The sequence below is a fragment of the Phalaenopsis equestris genome, unplaced genomic scaffold, assembly GCF_001263595.1.
Source record: "Phalaenopsis equestris unplaced genomic scaffold, ASM126359v1 Scaffold000256, whole genome shotgun sequence".
In the NCBI taxonomy this organism is placed as follows: Eukaryota; Viridiplantae; Streptophyta; class Magnoliopsida; order Asparagales; family Orchidaceae; genus Phalaenopsis; species Phalaenopsis equestris.
In genome coordinates this window covers 1,500,350-1,521,068 of record NW_018164698.1, presented here as the reverse complement: position 1 = coordinate 1,521,068, position 20,719 = coordinate 1,500,350, and the positions used below count along the sequence as shown (strand labels likewise).

At 35.9% G+C, this 20,719-nt stretch overlaps 2 protein-coding genes across 11 annotated transcripts in view; both read left to right on the top strand.

The window, feature by feature from the left end:
* Positions 1-5,320, top strand: part of LOC110024439 — a 36,997-nt gene extending 31,677 nt beyond the window's left edge. Inside the window, exon 5 of one of the 2 annotated variants that reach the window (XM_020724405.1) lies at positions 5,246-5,320. The gene's annotated coding sequence lies outside the window, so the exon portion shown is untranslated. Of the gene's footprint in view, positions 1-4,351; positions 4,458-5,245 lie in introns of those variants that run through there. The other variant, XM_020724407.1, reaches the window with a different exon arrangement.
* Positions 5,321-5,350: 30 nt separating this feature from the next.
* The window catches only part of LOC110024437 (mitochondrial substrate carrier family protein ucpB), a 22,670-nt gene continuing 7,301 nt past the window's right edge, over positions 5,351-20,719 (top strand). Inside the window, exons 1-9 of one of the 9 annotated variants that reach the window (XR_002293995.1) lie at positions 5,351-5,488; positions 5,678-5,739; positions 5,833-6,069; positions 6,139-6,300; positions 6,426-6,475; positions 6,566-6,698; positions 10,528-10,565; positions 18,364-18,563; positions 18,681-18,827. Coding sequence is in view for 5 of the 9 variants with exons in the window: in XM_020724400.1 (XP_020580059.1) it covers positions 5,371-5,488; positions 5,678-5,739; positions 5,833-6,069; positions 6,139-6,300; positions 6,426-6,475; positions 6,566-6,698; positions 10,528-10,565; positions 17,240-17,339 (900 nt within the window). In the remaining 4 variants the exon portion in view is untranslated. Of the gene's footprint in view, positions 5,489-5,677; positions 5,740-5,832; positions 6,070-6,138; positions 6,301-6,425; positions 6,476-6,565; positions 6,699-10,527; positions 10,566-11,990; positions 12,771-14,209; positions 14,538-17,239; positions 18,828-20,719 lie in introns of those variants that run through there. The other 8 variants (XR_002293997.1, XR_002293998.1, XR_002293996.1 and 5 more) reach the window with 8 other exon arrangements.

Here is a 20,719-nt window from a genome sequence, read left to right as displayed (position 1 = left end):
AAATTTCATATATATATGCTTATTTTAAATAAAAATGTTAAAATGGTATAGGGCTCCTGCCTGTCGTGCACCCACCTCCACTGTTCCGGCCTTTTTTGCATTCCCTCATTTTCATTATAGGTTATGATAGATGACTGAGCAATGCACTCCCTTTATTGTACATTGGCCCATGGTTGTTAATTGATTGGTCAAGTTGATCTCCTATCATGGCCAGTGGTCTAATATAGTTGTTACTTGACATGTTCAATGCCAATGGTTAATATGCATCAACCTCTGTCATTTGATGTCCATATTTTGGGCCTCTTGATCTCCCCTCTTATTAATATAATTATTAAATTGATTGTTCACCATTAGGGCTGTCAAAATGGATCGTTGTTCGCAAACATCTTGTGTTTGGCTCTTTAAGAAGCTCGTGTTCGATTTATTTGTTAAGTTAACGAGCCGAACACGACACTTGTTTGTGCTCAATATATAAATGAGCCCAACATGAATAAAAAATTGTTCGTTCGTGTTCGGCTCATTTTGGCTTGAAATACTGCTCATTAATTATATATACTGACGAGTAGTATTTTTAAAAATATTAAATATTTACAATCAATTAAAATTATTAATTAAAAAATAGAATAAAAATATATTATATTATATTTAAATGATGTTTTAATATAAACAATAGCATTTGAATCTTGCCCAAACCTTTAACATGCTGCGGCTGCACTATTAAGGTTGTTAAAATGACTTCTTGTTCGCGAACAACTCGTGTTTGGCTTGCTAAACAAACTAGCCAAACACACACATTTCTTGTGTTCGTAATATAAATGAACCAAACATAAACAATCATATTTTTAAACGAGCCGAACATGAGCTGCGACCAGGATACATATTAAGTTTCTCATCAATGTTCATTTGATGGTTATTGGTTAGCAACGTTTGACATCCAATACACTCCAAATTCTAACAAACCCCTACTTTTCAGTACTAGTGATCACATTGATTGTATATTATTGCTTGGTTGGCATTGTTGTCTACCAACAATTATTTACGTATTTATAATCCAAAATTAAAAATTTAATAAAAGTGATGTATTTGATGTGATATCGATGATTGAAATATTTTGTACCTAAATATGAAAAAATAAGTATTACATTATGTTGATAAAGAAGAATTGCTTGGTAGGTATGCAAGTGCAATATAATATATTAGATTTTATAATATAAATTCTATAGCATATACTGTTATAATTGTTATAGTTTCTCTTAATTAATTACTAGAATCAGTTAATTTGACAGTCAAATTTTGTTGTATTAGATTTATTAAAATTCAAGCATGTTTTAAAATTAATTATGAATTATTGATGCCCAAAAATGTTAATATATTCTTGTATTGTGCAAAACCAAGTTCAGAATATTATTCTTAATAGACCTTATAATCGATGGTTGATGACATTTGTATTTATTTAATTTAAATTTTTCTTGAAAATATTGAATGATATTTTATATGGAGTTAGATGCCAATATGTATTTATTTATAAATGTTGCTTGAGTTATGGGGGTTTATATTGGAGTCTAATGACCTTCGTTTTGAGTAGATCTAATACTGAATGAATGGATTATAATTTTAGTAGAAGTAGCTCTTGTGATAGAGATGTAACTACGGGTGATCAAATTATTGAAAGGGGCGAACGATTTATACATCTCAGGTTTATTGTTCAAATTTATGGTGATAAAGATGGGGATGTTATTAGTAGAATTCGAGTTGGTTGGTTGAAATGGAGGATTGCATCGAGTTTATTGTGTCATAGAGTTGTACCTCTTAGATTGAAAGAAAAAAATTATAAGATGGAGGTGAGGCCGGCAATACTTTATGGTGCAGAATGTTGGCCTTTAAAAGAGAAGCATAAAATAAAATTGAGTGTTGCTGAGATGAGAATGCTTAGACGGATGAGTGGTTTGACACAGAGGTAAAATGCGAAATGAATATGTTCGTGATAGGGTTGGTATAGCTTCAATAGCGAACAAGTTTAGAGAGAGTCATTTTAGATGGTTTGGTCACCTTAAACGTCGACCATCTGATGATCCTGTTAGGTGAATAGATGTTTTAGATGACTTATGTAAGAAAGGTAGAGGTAGACCTAAAAAGACTTAAACATATTGCATAAAAATAGTCTTAATCTAGTACAACTAAATAAAATATGACACTCAATAGGAAGTAATGGAGAAAAATAATTTTTGTAGTGGACCACACTTAGTGGGGGTAAATGATTCTTGTTGTTTTATTTTAATATCTTTTTTAAAGTCATGTCTTATTAAAAACTTGTTGGTTCAACACTATATCAAATGATAAGTATTACTAAATGTACCAATGATCCCATTTGTATTAGTTTTTCCATTTGATGCATGCTAGAAAATTCGTGGCAGTTGAGTAGTACATCATCATCTTAACGTGGTACGAAAATTCAACACACACTCAGAATAGAGAAAATAATTGATAATGATACTAAAAGTTTTTACATGGAAAACCTGAAAAGTGAAAAACCATCGGGTCTCGCCAAACTGAAGAGTTTCATTATGAAAAGATGATTATAATTGCAACCACTTGACCCAAAGACGGTAAATATTTACTAGATTTCTCATGTTACAATGTCGATGTGCTGATAAATTTGTCCTTAAGAACGAGCGACGACCAATGACGATTGGTAGCGTCCGTCGGTGGTGGTCAACGATGGTTGGTGGTGATCAACGACATTCGACAGTGGTCGATGAAGTTTGACAGTGATCAATGACAGTCGACCGTGGTCAACGACAGTCGACGGTGGTCGATGAAGTCAGTGGTGGTTGACGACGGTTGACGATGGTCAATGCAGATCAGCGAAAGTCGACGACGGTCGACGGTGGTGGTCAATGGAGGTGAGTGATGATCGATAACATTTAATGATGGTGATCCTCTATTTATGGTGTTTTGGGTGCAATTATTGCATAAGTATGATCCACTTTGATCGGATGGTCCGGAGAGCTTCCTCTGATCAGTTATCGTTTGATGGACATTTGAGTATCTTAACGATGTCAGAATTATGCGAGCTTAGACTCATTAGATTCGTCTTGTTGAGACGCTCAATTCGATGATAAACTCGCCAGATTCTACATCCATTTGATCTTCCAATTCTGTCCAGAAAGCTTTCACATGTGATTTAATGACTTGATTGAGGCTCAATTTAGTTCAAATCGGATTAATGTTGGTACTCTTGGGTCCGTCTCGTCGAGCATGTCAGTTTGACTATGGGTCCGTTTGGGACAGCGGGGTGAGCGCGTCACGCTGGCGGGCCGCGACATGCTGGTGTTTGGTTCGACGTCTCGAGCACGACAGGACACCGTGGGACGCCATTTTGGCGGAAAGCCGGCCGCAGATCGGTCCCCACGGCCTGCGATCGACGATGGATTATTACGCATGATACCCCAACCAAAATTCCTCTGTTGGACATCGAAGCTCTCACGTTCCTCCCGCCCTATCGCTCCATTGTCGCGGTCGATTCCATCACACAACTCCTTCCCTGTCCTCCCTTCCACGCGATCCTCCCTCCCTGCGGTTCCCTCCCTGCGGCGTTCGAAGCCGCCGTTGATCATTTCCGTTCTCCTCTAGCCTACCACGAGCTCTAGCCTATCGATAAAAACCTTAATCCCCGTCGTTGCAATGGCAGCGGTAATCCCAACGGCTACTTGCCTCCCGTCATGTATCTAGGGTTGCCGGGTCGACTTTCTTCCAGCTAAACATTGTCGACTGCTCCCTTTATTACCTCAATAAGGTGAGTGTTTCCCTTTAAATTTGCCCCTGTCCATTTTTGTCCTGCTGAATCTTTTATTTTATTGAAAGTTTAGATTTTACTTGGGCTCTATTGTTGTCAAATTCAATTCTCTAATCAGTGGGTGCTTAGGAATCAATATGTAATCTTCCTGAAATTTGTTTATTTAGGACTGATTTGGGTTAAGGTAAGTGTTTGGAAGTAACTAGAACAATGACAAGTATTTGATTCGCTAAAAGTCACTGAAACTGTTCCTACCTTTTTTTTTTTTGGTAACCAACTACATACATGGGAGAAGTGAGTTTAACTTGTGAGGCTTGGAAGTCACTTTCTTTTGTATTTTATGAAATTTAATAATAAAATAATACATCTATAAAATGAGAATGAGTTAGAATGATTATTTTACTTGTAATGTTAATAAAGTAAATTGTGTATCTGAAATTTTCTTCTATTTTGAAATGAATTTCTGCTTCTGAAGTATCAAATATGTGACTGTCACAATTTTATTTTAAAGAATTTTATTAAATAGGGGTAGAATAATCATTTTTCTAGAAACAGCTGTCCACAGCTATTTTCACATAGCTGCAACAAACAAACAGTCAGCTTTCCCGCAACAGCTTCCCTACAACAGCTTCCTGCGACAGCGCAGCTGCAGCTGCCCCAAACAGACCCTATAAGTTCGTTGAAATCGAAGGATTGGATGACTTTTAATCATAGTGAATATTTATTGCTCAAAAGGTTGCTTCAAAATTTGTGTCTTACCTCGAGATTTATGTCAGATGATGGAGATTTGTTGGTGGGTATCACTATCTATATTGTAAGTGTATCAGTAAAATATCAACCGATATTTTTTTATTTTAATTTTTCCGTCGTTGGCAACCTATTTGGCCAAATTTTATGCGCATCCGTCATTAGATTAAAATAAAAAATCGATCCCAGTATTCTAATTAAATTTTATTTAGATTGGATCTTAAAATCATTGATTTATTTTAACATGATTACAATATAAAATGAATTAATTAATGTTTTTATTATACTTATTTTAAATAAATTCATTAATTTTTAAAGATTGCAACCATCAAAAAAATGTTTAAATATTCTGAATTAATTTTTATTTTTAATATTAAATTTCATATGTATATCATTCCACAACTTTGGTGGGTTATTAATAAATTAAATTAATGGATTTGAAGAATTATTTTTACAAAATACATTAATTAGAAACATAATATATATTCTTTTAATTTGGTGCGAATTTAATCATAAAAATTAAATTTTAATAATAAAAATTAAAGAAAAATTAATATTTTATCTTTAAATTATTAAAAATTTTAAAAAAAGATATTTTATATTTACATCTAATAATTTCTTATTATTTATCTTTAAATTATTATTCTGGCATGTGTCATTTTGTTATAACTTTTAACTTTAGAAGTATGAATTTCGATCCAGTACGTCGGAGGTAACAAGCCATCGTCGGAGCCCGCCGGTAGTTTCCTTCTCTCTTCATAAAAGCTACGGTTCGAGCACTAGCTGCAGGTCATCCATTCGTTTTGATTTCGAGATACTCCGGTTTCATGGAAAGCGAAGACGATAAGGAGAAAGCGTGGGGTATATCGCTGCCTTATGCTCTATACCATTTCTCCACGAGCGGAGGAGCTGTAGCCGTTGCGACCGCGTTCACCCATCCTTTAGGTTCTCACTATCTATTTGATGATCTTGAAATTGTTGCACCGTCTACTGCTGTAAATCTGATCCTAGTAACCATTCTAGCCGGTTTCCATGTTTTGTTACATGATTCATAACTATATTGGGAAATATGATTCTGTTGATTGTGAGAATCTTCTGTATTCAGTTTTTGAAAGATCTAAATTGGGAATGCAGATGTTGTCAAAGTTAGGCTCCAGATGCAGCTTCTTGGTCAAAGAGGTCCTTTGTTGGGGATGGTATCTGACGGCCATAAGCCTGTTTTACGAATGCGATTCACTTTCTCTTTGGTCTCTATATTGACATGGGTTTGATCATAATAAAACTTGCAGGGTGAAGTTTTTGGGAGAATTATGAAAGTTGAAGGGGCTAGAGGCCTGTATCTTGGATTGGCGCCTGCACTTGCTAGGTCTGCTCTTTATGGTGGTCTGCGTTTGGGTTTATATGAGCCTTCTAAATCTCTTTGCAACTTAATGTTTGGTTCAACTAATATATTCGTTAAGATTGCTTCGGGAGCTTTTTCTGGGGCACTTGCAACTGCGTTGACTAATCCAATGGAAGTTCTGAAGGTATTATTCTGCATGGTTGCAAGCTTATAATCTTTATTGGTTAGTTTTAAAGTGATTTTTCATGTATAGGTTAGGCTGCAGATGAACTCCGGAAGGGGTCCTACTGGAGAGATGCATAAAATTGTATCAGAGGAGGGTTTCCGGGCGCTCTGGAAAGGAGTTGGCCCTGCAATGACAAGGGCTAGTGCTTTAACTGCCTCACAGTTGGCAACATATGATGAGTCAAAGCAGGTTTTGTACTTGACATTATTGGCCTGCCTCAAATAAACATCACTTGAGGACGTTTGAATAGATTATGATTTTCATTGTTCTGCATGATCAGAAAATCTATATCTCTGTTACTTTTTCTGTTTCAGGCCTTGCTTAGGTGGACGCATCTTGAGGAAGGTTTTCATTTACATCTCATGTACAGGGGCTCTTTTTCATTCTTTATTTTGATTGTTCAAAAGAAATCAGTCCCAAGGGAATTACTAACGCATATCTGTGCTGCATGAAGCTCAAGTTCTGTAGCAGGAACTGTTGGAACACTAGTAACTGCGCCAGTGGACATGATCAAAACTCGCCTAATGTTGCAGCAAGATTCCAGAGATGTTAGGAGCTACAGAAATGTGTTTCACTGTGCATACCAGGTATTAAACTATCAAGCATGCTGATGCAAAATTTTGTCATCAAGCTGATCTAATTCATTTATCTTCTTTTGTTTGGCTGTTATGGTAATTGACTTTTCAGTTTTCCTCATTTGTAAACTCTTTTACTGTCTGCCTTTTAGCTATGGTCAATGGTTCTTAAGGGTCAAAATGTGTATGAACTACTTAGGGACATTTTAAGGAGGGTTCACTTTGACCAATGAAGCCACTTTGGTCAAATTGGTTTAATAGGTTTAAAAAGATTTAAACACTTAAGTGCATGGGTTCACTTTAGATTGCATGGTTTATTCGGATTAATTTGGTCAAATCAAAGGTTATTTGAGCTCAATTGGAGATTGATAAACATATCCTAGTTGATTGGTCCCAAAGATTTGATCAATTGATATCAATTTAATTAAAATGGTCAAGTGATTTCATATAGGGTCTATTTGATTAAGTTGGGTCAATTGGGGTCAAGTTATCTAACCGATGGGCAATTGAGCTTAAACCATCTATAGAGAGTTCACTCAAGTCAATTGAAGGCATTGATTATAATCAATTTGATTAAATTTGTCATTTTGGTATAAAAGCTTCATTTGAATTTGACTTGATCAAGGGTCAGTTAAACTCAATTCTTATATGATTAAATATTAAAAGAGTTTCTAAAGACTGGCTGGGCTCTATTTGGTTAAATTTGTTAAATTAGTTAAATTAACTTTTTGGAAGCTTTCTAAGGCATTAATAACAATCAATTTGATCAATTTGATGGGTTGATATTACAGGGTCAAATCTCTATTTGGGTTAATCTGTTTAATGGGTTCCAATCAAGTTAAACTAAAGGTTTATCTTGCTTTATTAGCTGACCTCGAATATATTGAGACCAATTAAATGGGTTTGTCAGAGACAATTTGTTCAATTATATTATTAGCGTTAGATTGACCTGATTGGGTCATAGCGGGTCATGTTAGGGTTCAAAATAATCTAGCATATTTCAATGGTTCACAGTGGTCAATTAATTTATGGCTTAGTAATCTAAAAGGTGTTTAGGTCCAAAATGTATTGTCTTACTTGATAGTAAGTTAAATCTAGGTTCGCAGATCAAGCTCAACAGATCTCATAATCAATTATAATGCACATACGTATGACTTAATCAATGAGGGACCGATGGAATGCTTACACTATCAATTAAGTCCATTAGGACTGATTAAAGTTAAACATGAAAGAGAACTACCCTAAAGTTGATTAGTGTCAATCCTATTAATAGAATGATTGATATGATTTGAAATTGAATGATCAAAGAGTTCCCTCTTAAGATCTTTGTTAAGTTTAGAAGGATTATATAATCATCCTAAGATGTCTTAGGCCAGTTTAAGCTAACGACTGATATAGGATTTTGGTAAGATTAAGCTAGAGAAAAACCTTTGGATGACTTAAGAACTAAATATTGAATTTAAATTGATGAGAAGTGCACGAAACATCTCTAGATGTATGAGAAAATATTAAGCAAGGAACAATGACCTGATTCATGGTCAAATGCTTGAGTTTGAGGATGACAAGCCCAATCAGCTTAAAGGGCATGATATTGAAGTCAACCCAAACTACAATTGGAAAAGTAAATATTATTATTGATAGCAATTAGGCAGTTTTAACCAACTCACTTGAAAGAGAAATACAACAACACAACAACCGAAAACTAAAATAGCAACATACACGACTCGATACAAAACACATGAAAGATTGACTTCTAAACTGTTAAGGCAATGACTCCGAAAGAGCAACTTCTAATTTCACTTCGGAATAGAATCACAAGATTTAAGAAAACTGGAACAAAAAAATTTAAGAAAGCACAATCAAAACAATCAGAAAATTACACAAGAATTTTACATGAAAAAACCCGAAAACGGGAAAAAATCACGAAACCACATCACAAATTTCACTAAGTAATTTAGATAGTTTTACAAATGACTCATGTAAATTTCTTTTCCACACTCACACAGAAATTTATAGGACTTGCACCAACAGTCTTCCCTCTCTAATCTTACGCAAAAATCATGCCGAATCACCAAAATCCACCTCTTCAACGCTCCACACCTTCACCGGGATGCACATTGAAGAATTCAGAAGAAAGAAACAACAAATCTGAAGAAACCTGCTCAACATTAGCTTAAAAAATCAAATTTTTGTATATTATCCGCATCGGGCGCTTAGGCGCCCAAACATGGCACTTAATCGCCAAACGGTCTGTATCAGCGCTTCGTATAGGATGACCTGTCTGGGTTGCCTCTTCTCGAAGATAATAAACCTCTATTGTAGTTGGAGGGTTTTTCGCTGTACATCATTTATTGAAAGTTTCCAGACATCTCTTTGTGGATTACTCATGAACGAACATTGTGGCATTTCCTCCCGAATAGCTCTTTAGCAATTGTTTCTTTGGTGTATGGTTGGATTTTGGGTTTGCATAGGTGGATGTGGGTGTATAGGGATGATGTAGGGTGAAAAGGAAAAAAATGTGGTAGAGGTAGGGTTGGTTATGGATGGATGCTCGAAACCTTATGAAATGATTAGGGTTGGGCTAGGTCTAATACCAAATAATACCGAAGTTAACTCAAACGACAAAAGGAAAAATAAATATTATTACTGAAAACAAATATGCGGTTACAACCCACTTGAAAGGGAAACTACAACAACGTAACACAAAAAATTTGAAATGGCAACAATTACGACACAAAAACTCAAACTAAGGTGGCTCTCGGTGTGGTGGTGGTGATCAACGAGAGTTTGGAAAGTGGTGAGATGGTAGACAAGGTGGTTGGCAAGCTGAAAACAGCAAGACAATGACTCCCTGGGTAACATACAAAAATTACATGACAGATACCAACGTGGCACGACTGTCCGGGGTCATGGCAGCAAAGAGTGAGGGATGGAACAGCGGCGACAACGAATTCGGAGGGCTGGAACAATGATGGGGGATTTGGTGTACAGTGGGGGCAACGAGGAAACTGCAGGAAAAGAACAAAAGGGTTGCCGTTGAGGCGGCCTGCAGCGAGGAGAAATGTGAGGCAGTGAAGTGAGAGAGGAGAAATGTGTGGCAGTGAAGTGAGAGGGATGCAGGGGAGTTGGGAAAAGATAAACACTGCCTGGAGACCAAGATACAAATGAAACCATGGGATACATCCCTTGAAGGGAAGAAGAGATGCCGACAGTTGTCTCGATACTAAACACATGAAAAACTGATTTCCAAACACTAATATAACACATATATAGGAAATGAATAAAAATTAATGAAGAATAATAGGAAAGAAAGAGTAAAAATGCAATTCAGAATTGATTCGGCTCGTCTCCTTGTCTCCCGCAATCGTGTGAGCTGCTCGGCTTGCGTCCCGCATCCAGAGCAAAGCACTCCCGTGTCAAAGCAACTTGGACTGATCAAACCCAAGCCTCAAAGCATAAATAATGCTGACATTTTTTTTATGCCAACAATATAATAGCTATTTTATTTGAAAAAAAAAGGTTGGTAGAGTGTAGATGCATGAATCCTATCGCTAGGTTTTATCTTCTGTCTGCATTGGTGTACAATGTACTTTCATCGAGTTATTAGTAATTTCGTTGAGCTTTATCCTGAATTTTTACTCCATTATGGCGTTATAAAAGAATTTATAAATATGAATGACAACTGATATTATACTCGTGTTGCTTCCGATTTTCTAGCTAGAGTTATGCTTGAAGATAGTGTACTTTGTGTCACTTATTAACTTCGACGAGCGAAATATTAATGTCAGTTTTGGGGCATCCTTTCCTTTCCGCTTTTCACGCGTAGTCCACATTCTTACAGGTAGTTCTCACAGAGGGCGCAGGGGCTCTTTACAAGGGGTAAGCATCTGTTTTATTAATTTATTTTTCATCAAAACAATTCAATTGAATTTGCATTCTTTATATATAAAAATTAAACACAAACACTGGTCCACAAGATCAATTGTTTCTCTGTTGGATTTAGCTTAACTGAATGTGTGCCCATTAGCACATTAGAAAATGCAACATAAGTCTACTACCATCAGCTAAACCATTTATTATTTTATAAAACTGCGAGTTATTTTTTTGTTTCTTCTGTTAGTTTCTATGTTTGTCATGTAGTGCCTGCTGGGATTTATTATAGTTGGTAATTATAAAGCATGAGCACTATTAGAGGGGTATAAGACTGTTTTATCTAGTCATTCTTGCATTTATTTTTTCTCATATTCAGGTTGTTTGGTTGGCAACATTACTGATCTATTGGATTTCATTTTCTTACATTTCAACTTTTTTTGTGTTTGGTTTGAAATTAGAGAAATATAAAGCAACAATTTGGGAACTTTGGAATACCTCAAAATCTTTAATTTTATGCATTTAGGAGGTGCCCAATTGGACTCTTTCCAAAATTTGAGCTCTCTCCTGGCACCATTTACAAGGAACAAGATCACGGCTGGAAACAGTAGGTTTATTTCAAATCTAAGTACTGGACTATGAACCTCTTTTCGACGACACAAATATGCTTACAAATTCAAACATCTCCCCAGACTTGTAATCAAGTCGTAGGAAAAAGTCTACCAAATAACCTAACAATTTGGGAAAATTTTAGATTAGAATAATACTAAAATTAATTTATACTAATAGGCATAATTAAAAAAGGAATTAAGAATGGACGAAATCGTGACTATATGCCTGATTTCCAATCCTGTAGCAGAAATTGCGCCACATTAACCAAATTAATTTCTCTGATACCCGCTTCATTTCTCTCAATCTAATTTGTGAAATCTTTCAAATATCTTTTTTCTTTTGCAAGGATATAGAGGTTAATTTTGTTTATATCACTTATTTTTTTTATGTTAAATTTTATATTTAATTTTTTCTAAGATTTAGGTTGAACTTTGAAATGTCAGCACATTTCATTGTTCCTTTTATAGAACATTCATTTTGTATTAAGAAAATAATTGTTCATCTTAATTATAAATTTAGAAGTAATTTTAAAATTTTATGTGTCGGAAGATATTGATGTAATATTTTAATATCTTTCAATATTACTTTAAACTAACTTTTCAGGTGTAATTAATTAATTAAAAGACGAGTAACAGAAGAGATAATATTTATAAAAAACGTGGACAATCTATTATGAGTAAATGAATATAAAGAACTCAGTTCCCACTGACCGACTGTCCATCCCTATCTTAGTCAATTCCAAGCCCGATTCGGGTCGTTACATGATCTACCTCTGTTGGGAATTTGTGAAGTTTGACATCCTAAATCTATGCCTTCTTTTAGCCCAGATGGCGAAATAGGGCTCATGCATTGTTTTCATGCACTGGGGAATGGTCAATGAGCCTCCTCTCTGTCAAATGAACTTGCTTTGGTTATTGAGCTTAATGTTAGTAGTTTTGATCGTTAAAGAAACTCAAGAAGACAATGGAGGATACGCTTCTTCCAGCGATGGGTGCCATGCAATTCAGGCGGATTAAAGAATAATGTTAATTGATAGAGAAGCTTGATTGTGAAGGTAGAAGTGGTAAAGTTGCAAAATTCTCAAAATAGCTTGAAATTTTTGTGACGACTTATATGCTCACAAGTGTTTTTTTTATTTTTTATTGACATTAGGCAGCAATGCCTTTAATGAAGTCTGCAAATTATATGCCTTCTTAATGTCCTCTTATCCAATTCGTATCTGAGAGTAGATTTTCTTTTCACATTCAAGTTTGAGGTTGAACTGCTAAATTTGGTTTTTATTTTATTATCTAATTGTCTGAACTTTAATACTTTTCACTTCTTGATGGCTTACCTAATATCCCTCTTATATCGAAGTAATTGTTTTGCTCTTCTTCTCTCGCTCACATACACGCTCAAACTTAAATGAGTGGTCTCTTTCTTTTGGAAGTTTAACCATGAAACAACGAGGTCATTAGCATAGTTCGCACCTCTCGAAATAAGTAAATCTTTTTCCCACACGAGTAGGTTGAGGTTTTATGTTTTCAGATCTTTTGTCTCTGACGACCGAGGGAGTCGATGATTTCTAGAGCATATATTAGGGGCATTTACACATACCACACAATTCTTTTGTATACATACCACACAATTCTTTATTCTTTTGTATTTGCATATCTAACACCTTAACTTTCATATTTACATGCATAGCACAAATCCTTAACATTACATTAAAAATATTGCTAAACTTACTTTTTTTAAAGTAAAATGCATCTTTTCATGCATAACTTCATGACACTAAAGTGTTATAAATGTAAATATGAAAGTTTAGATGCTAGATATAAATACACAAGAATTGTATGGTATATATGTAAATTTTCTTTAATATTAAACAGTTTTGGAATATCCTCTAATTTTCCTGAAGTGTAGATGTTAGCCCTCAGGTGCTGAAATAACATATCTCTTCTTTTCTTTACAGCACACATAATTCCTCTTCGAAGCATCAAGGAGGAAGAAATCTCTCACTTTCCCTCTACTCTTACAATCTCTCTAAGAATTCCTCATAATTTTTACACTCTAGCAAACACTAATGGAACCTTTCTAATCTTCAGGAACTCTAGATTCTTCTTCATTTTCGGCCAAAATCTTCTTTTAAAGTTGTAGATGAGCTTTTCCAAGAGTTGCTTAAACATCTTTTCAAAATTTGTCCTTATCCAAAGTCTGATTGGTCATAACGGCCGAGCTCGCCGTCGGCGGACCTTTTTAATGAATTAATTTTGGAGTCTCGGGAAAATCTCGTCGTCGACGCCCTAGTTCAATTTCTCACATTTGGTTATTTTGGCTCCAAATTCGCTTTTTTTTGCATCTTTTTTGCTCCAATGACCCTAATTCATCATTCCTGCAACAAAACATCAAAAATATCTTTCTTTAAAGTGCAATATCATCAAAAACAGTATAAAATATGAAAATCTCAACATATTTTCCTCTGGTCACATAGATAATCATAAATTTTTTGTTGCTTTTTCCATTTAGGTGTATTCAGTTGGAAAGTTCAGATAAATTTAGAAGCGAAATAGACAGGGAAATAATACTTTCAAGAACCTGAAAGCGAAAGGATAATTGAATGCACCTAAATAGAAAAAACAACAAAAAATTAACAAAAAATTAACCTGAAAGTATTATTTCCCTGCCTATTTCGCTTCCAAATTTATCTGAACTTCCCAACTGAGTGCGCCTAAATGGAAAAAGCAACAAAAAATTTATGATTATCTATGCAAAACATATGTATGCATGCAGTAAATATGTCCTTATGCATTTAATTGCCCAACTCTGTGCCAAATATCATATGCCTAAATATCAAGCTGCAATAATTTCAATTGTAAGGCTCGAACAAGTCATATGAAATACTATTGCTGAAGCAGCGGTTGCCCTAAAAGAAGAGCCATCCTAGCTGTAATAACAATGAATTACTATTCCATATATTTAACCGAACCATCAACAAACAATTCTTATGCAGAAGCTTCAGTTGAAACTGCAGATCATTGACTCAACTACGGAAACTGCAGGTAAAAGCAAGGACGAATGCTGCAACTCAAGAACAAAACTGCAGGTGATGCAAAAGAACAAATGTACAGGTAAACAGAACAAAACTGAAGAAGATCATGGAAAATTCCAGAACCATTTTCATTCTTCACATTAAACTCTATAACCATTTTCAAACATCCCAACTATATAACTTTTTCCATTCTTCACATTAAACTCATTTAGTTCTAGACAAAACACACTCTGAACCTCATACCCAAAGCAGAATATATAATGCACTAGTAGGAGATAAAACATCAAATATACTAGTAAGATATATTCACCCATTTTAATCACCAAATGTAGTAGTCGTATATATATATAATAGAAATATGTAAATACTGCATATCGATGTTTGAATCATAGATATCCATGTAAATGTTGTCTTTCATCTTTCATGCGATTTAATTTTCACAGTTTAGGTTTTCGATATGTAAATGCAAGGAAATTAAGTGGTATGTATGTAAACCTTCCAACAAAATGTCACAGCCTCCTAATCCAATAAATTGGAACAACTCAACCCATAAGAGTTGAGTGGTAAGTATGTAAACCATCCGTTTCATAAATGTTTGCTGATAACTTCTGATGAATGTTGAAATCGCTCCATAGCACCTCTAATTGATTCATTCTGAGATAAGTTGTATAGGGTTATTGCCAGGACTTTTCTTGGCGTCGTTCTTGCTGAGTCATGCAACTCATGAAGGCTCCAGTGTTCATTAAACAGAGCAAGAAATATTTCTTTTGTCGTACGGAATATATTGAAGAACCGTGTGGGATGACCATGTAATAACTCACCCACCCATCTATCCCCAATTTAACTCGACGTCATACATGGGTTTCAGTCGATGGATGTAAGATAGTAATAGTACAACAATGATTAGTGCGACTTTGCGGATGTTGTCAACTTCTTCATCCATACTACAAAATAAGTACAAGGATAATTTTTAAACTTCGTCAATAGAGAACAAGATAATTTTAAAAAATACATAGCAATGACAGAAATATATTAATGATAGAAAAAAATTTGCTATGAAAAAGTATAAGTACACCATGAAAATTGTGGCGAAACATAGATAGTACAATCGTAGAAAATATAATTAGTGCATAGTACAAAATAAATAAAAGCATAGTACAATCATGGAAAAAAGATAAGTGTCCATCACAGTAATATGAAAGAAAACTACAAGAAATAAAATACAAAATATCTAAAACATTCATTCATTCATCCATGAAAGAGCTAGCTCAAGTATTTGACTCGGTATTGCGGTTCCAACTTCATAAAAATCTGTCTTACGGCTGGGTCTCATAACACCTTCACGTATTTTAAATATTCGTTTGTGTCCGCCTTAACATTAGGATGTGTATTGAGGACTTCGAGAGATTCCTCAATGGAGCTGTCCTACGAGTGAAAAGACATTGCTTTGCAAGTTTCAACAAGTGTATCAATGTTGTTCTTAATGAATGCGATTCCTTTATTCTTTTTGTCTACCCTGGGGCACTCTGGCAAGCTAGTGGATTGAACATCTGTGTGGACTTGGCTGAGACCTTCTTCTGACTCACCTATCTGCACAGATTCCATGTCCTGTGCTGAGCTGCCAAACCCTACATCATTTGGTGTGAACGCATGAGTTACTGTTGCGACAACCCCAGTGAACATGTCATCCAGTTTCTCCTACAAAACTGGATCAATGCCAATAAATTTAAATTTTTTGGTTGACGGCCCTGCCTGGAATATATATATACCTGCAATTTTTCAGCCCGCCAATTCTCTGGTGCATCAATTGTACGTTTTACTGGATCCCAACCCATTCCCGTTGATTCCCTTTTCAGTTCTTTCCATATTTTTCAATATTTTTTTAATTGATCCCACTTGTCATAGTCCCTTCCGGTCACTTCCTTAAATTTAACCATATGATTTTGTCATCCTTCTCTGTTAAAATGCGTTGTGGGCTTATTTTCCACCTCGACCTCCCTCAAATATAGATCACATAATATAATAGTGACATCTCTATCCCACATGACCAATGATCCAGCCTCTTTAGCTTTACTGATTGAGTTTTGTCAGATTAATAAACAAGAAAAAAATATTTTTTTCATGACAACAAATGTCTCAAACTAGAAGATAAGTAATTTATGTGGTAGACATATAAACGAAAATAATATTGAAGAAGCATTAATAAAATTTGCTCTCTATTCATAGGGAAAACAAAAATCATTATTTCAAATTGCAAGCTCTTCTAGCTTTTTTCCTCCAATATTCCACAACATATTGATTGTAAAAAATGTTCGCTACATAAGGGAAAAAAAAACCCCAAAAAAAAAAAAAAAAAAAAAAACATAGGATAACTATTCCCCAAGCCAATGTGAGCATCAATAAATAAATAGGCGGAATAATAGTAAAAACTTAATATGGTGTAGATTTTAGAAACCCACAAAATAAAAAAAAAAATAAAAAATAAAAGATCAGTAAACAATTCAATAAGGTTATATGTTACAACGAGTAGTTGACAATGAGAAGAGGTATAGAATTTTTGAACTTCTATCTCTTACTCAAATACTTGTTAACAAATCTAATATTATTCATATAGAGAAACGATATTCTTGAAATATACGAGTTCCTCTCAAGCCAAACATGATGAGCAATAATGTGTTTAGACAAATGGGAGAAATAAAAAGCATCCTTGCAATATTATAGATAACGAGCACGCTTACAATATTGTCTATTCCATATGAATTGCGTGGTATGTATGTAAAGCTGTTCTATTCCATATGAATTGCGTGGTATGTATGTAAAGCTGTCCGGAAATAAAAAGCTATGAGAAAACCACATGAAAAAGAACAATACTAAAGATTTCTCATGGTCACTACTTCAACCGCAAAAAGAGCAATGCCACCCAATTATCACAAGAACTGAGTAAGATCTAGTAATTTCACATCTAAGGGGTTCAAATCCATCATCTTTCGCAACCGAAAAAAAACATCATCATCAACATTTCTTATTTGCCGCTTTGCAGATCTACAGGAAAGAAAAAGAGATTCAAATGCATTTCTGGAACGAATGCAAATGACGAAGAAGGAAGACGAGACATGCAAAGGAATAGTTATACTTGTTGAGAGAAATGCAAAGGAGTGAAGATGCCGAAGAAGAAGAGGGAAAGCACACCGGATCTTTAGAGGAGGATCGTTAGGGCATGCGAAATGCGATGGAGAAATGACAAGGGCGGATGCGTATGAGAGCAGGGTCACGGGATGCCAAGACCGGATGCATATGAGGGCAGGGTCACGGGAGTAAATTTTTCGATCGAAAACGCGGACCGCAGGGGTCGTCCCACGGTCCGCATCTTTTACAAATTTTAAAACATCGTTTATGATAATATGTTAATATTTGTGAAACAAACAACGAGACGGCATTTGCAAAACAAACGGCGAGACGGCGTTTTCAAAGACGCCGCCTGCACTTATAAGCTGCCCCAAACGGGGCCTGAATCTCCAGATTTTAGACCATTACTTTTCTTGCTGCCTTTACTGCATCTGTTATGCTCTGTTTGTTCTCAATTTTGGGGCATTTATTTCTCTAATTATTAGAAGTTGCTGCTTTATGAATACATTTTCAAATCACTGGGCAGTAATCGGATAGAGCTTTTTTTCCTTAATTTCTAATTTCTTAAATACATGCAAATCGTATCATTGAACTTATGATTTTTATTTTCTCTAAATTTAAGAATTTTCTATTTGTAAAAGGGGTGTGAAAAATTGACCCTACACATCAACTTGACCCAAACTTGATTAGAAAAAAATGTGTTTGGGTTGACCTGGTTATCTGAAACTGAACTGTCGGCCCGAAAATGATTTGCCAACTTGAATTTGACTCAGATTTGACCGGAATCAGACATGAATAATTGCTATGCTTTATGCTAAACGGGTGTGGGTCAACGGGTTGAAGGCGAGTCGGGTTCGGATTATACTTTCTGACCCATTTAATATTTCGAGTCGGGTTCATGTCAAACAATCCGAGTCTGATCAATTTTGGATCCGGCGCAAACGCGTCCTGCATACCCGATTGGATACTCCCCTATTCTATTTTACTCATGCTGGAGCAACTGAGCACTAACTGTTTCGTTTTGCCAATGTAACGCAGGGCATTTGCCACCTTTGCAAGAATAGGTCCCCAAACTACAATTACGTTTTTAGTATGTGAAAAACTGCGAGAACTTGCTGGCATGAATGCCATGTAAACTCCAAAGCTTGCGAGTTCTTCCACTTCTTTCTTCCCGAATGAAGATCAGGTGACCATAATTTTGGAGTTGCAGTGCATGGAGCAGTCGTACTTTGTGAGAGGTGATTTTCTTATATATATTTATTAATTGATTCAATTGGTTAAATTTAACGTGCTTTATGAGTTCTTCCACAGCATTTTGCCTGGATTTAAGGTTTTTTATTATTATTTTATTTAAGTTGTGCTGTATTGGTTCTGTGCTCTCAATAAACTTGAGAAGACATCATACGATGTTCCGCTGCGTTGAGCTTGATATTTCTGGCTTAGGGGATAAGCTCAGTCGTGTAACAGAGAGAGGTGGGTGTGACTTTTATCTTCCATATATTAGAAATTTTATATAATTTTATATCATGAAAGATGTATATTTGATTTCACATTAATTATATATATTAATGAAGCTCCTCTAAACTTGGGGCAAGTATTTTTTTTGTTTTGGAAGATTTGCATGCATACTTCTTAAGTCTTATGTATTTACATATCTAACACATATACTTTAATTTTTACATATGTATGTCATCTTATCTATGCATGAAATGGTGTATTTCACTTTTTAGAATTTAAAATAGTATTTCTTTTGATGGGATAATTGTATGCACAATAACTACCTGCATGAATCTCAAAGAGAACGAACGACCGAAAATATAAAGCTTCCCTCCGAGGTAAGTGATCGACCAATAATTCAATGTCAAGCATGAGAAGTCGTGTCTCTAAACCTGGGATAAGTCAAAGCTTCAGAGATGGTTCTTCACTCGGTAGCGCTACGATTCGTCGAGAGAGACACAAATTATCGTGGCAGTGAGCCTCGTCGGATACCACACATAGGCAGTTATAAGATCCGCCCCAGACATTATGAGAGAGGTAATCCGGCCGAGGTGAAGAACTGACTAGACATACGAGACACATGTCCTGTAAGACTTGAGCCAAATAGCAACTGGGTCATGACTCACCCGACGAAATAAATCGACCCATCAATTGATCGACCTACCAGAGCAACTGGTCTCGCAGAGCTTATCGATTTGATCTCTCAACAAAACAAATGACTTTTTCAAACCAACCGATTACGGTCAACAAAATTCACTTAAACTAATATGTCATTGTAAATCGTTATTCTCTACCAATATTATGACGATCATTATTTCAAATTATATGCATTAATGCTAGTAAGGGCACTTATCATAACGGTCCCCATCTTTCTTAATTGTACTGATTGGACCCCTTTAAACATGCGGTTTCAAGAGAAAATACAGAGACTCTCTCTGGCCTTCTCCTGAGGAAATTATCGTGTGCGCTCTCTCTATTTCTCTTTCTCTTGCCTCTTTCGATCCCGGCTCTCGAGATGTGCTCACAAAAAGACAAGTTCAGATTCAACATCCAGAAATGTGGTGTGATGAGTGTGGAGTTTGCCACAGATGTGAAGTGAGACTACGAAGGAGAAAATTTTCAAAGAGAGATAGCACACATGAAACCCAATAGAGACGTTGCGCAACTGGACGTCCATGCACAAGTTTAGGGCCTACAAGCCCAAATGACCCTCATGATGGAGCAATTTGAGGTTCTTCGGGTAATGATCACCCAGAGGAACGACTGACGCCTCATTTGGAAGTGGAACGTCAGGGGGACCGTCCCCAAAGGCCTCCACTAGGGAACCCGTCTATTCTAGACGACCAGATCAGCAACCTGTGGACGGTGGGCCAAGGGGAGTCCCAACACACTGCCATCATTGCGTCTGCACATACGAACAAGAGTTGGGAAGTGTGGATGTGACTGCCTGTCTGGCATTCGCAAGAGGGGCTTTTACTTGCCTAATCAAAGAGGCGACACCCTTACCCAAGCTAAGGATATCTCGCTTGGATTCTTACAAAGGAAGGACCAACCTGATCGACCACATAGCGTCGTTCGAGTCATAGGTCGATCTACTCCAGATTGGCAACCCCATAACATGTCGTCTCTTCTTAAACATCCTGAAGGAGGTTCAACGATCTGCTGACCAAAACCATCCCAAATTACTATGAGTTTAAAAGGCTTTTCGTTTCACATTTTTCAAATGTACAAAAGTAGAGGAAAGGCTCAGACACCCTACTCGACCTCAAGCAGGGAGAAAACGAGAGCCTGCAGGCCTACATCACCCGCTTCTAGACCGATATGCTAGAAGTCAGAGCTCTGAAATCTGATATAGCCGGAACAACTTTGAAATGAGGAATCTGAAGCAAGCGGTTCA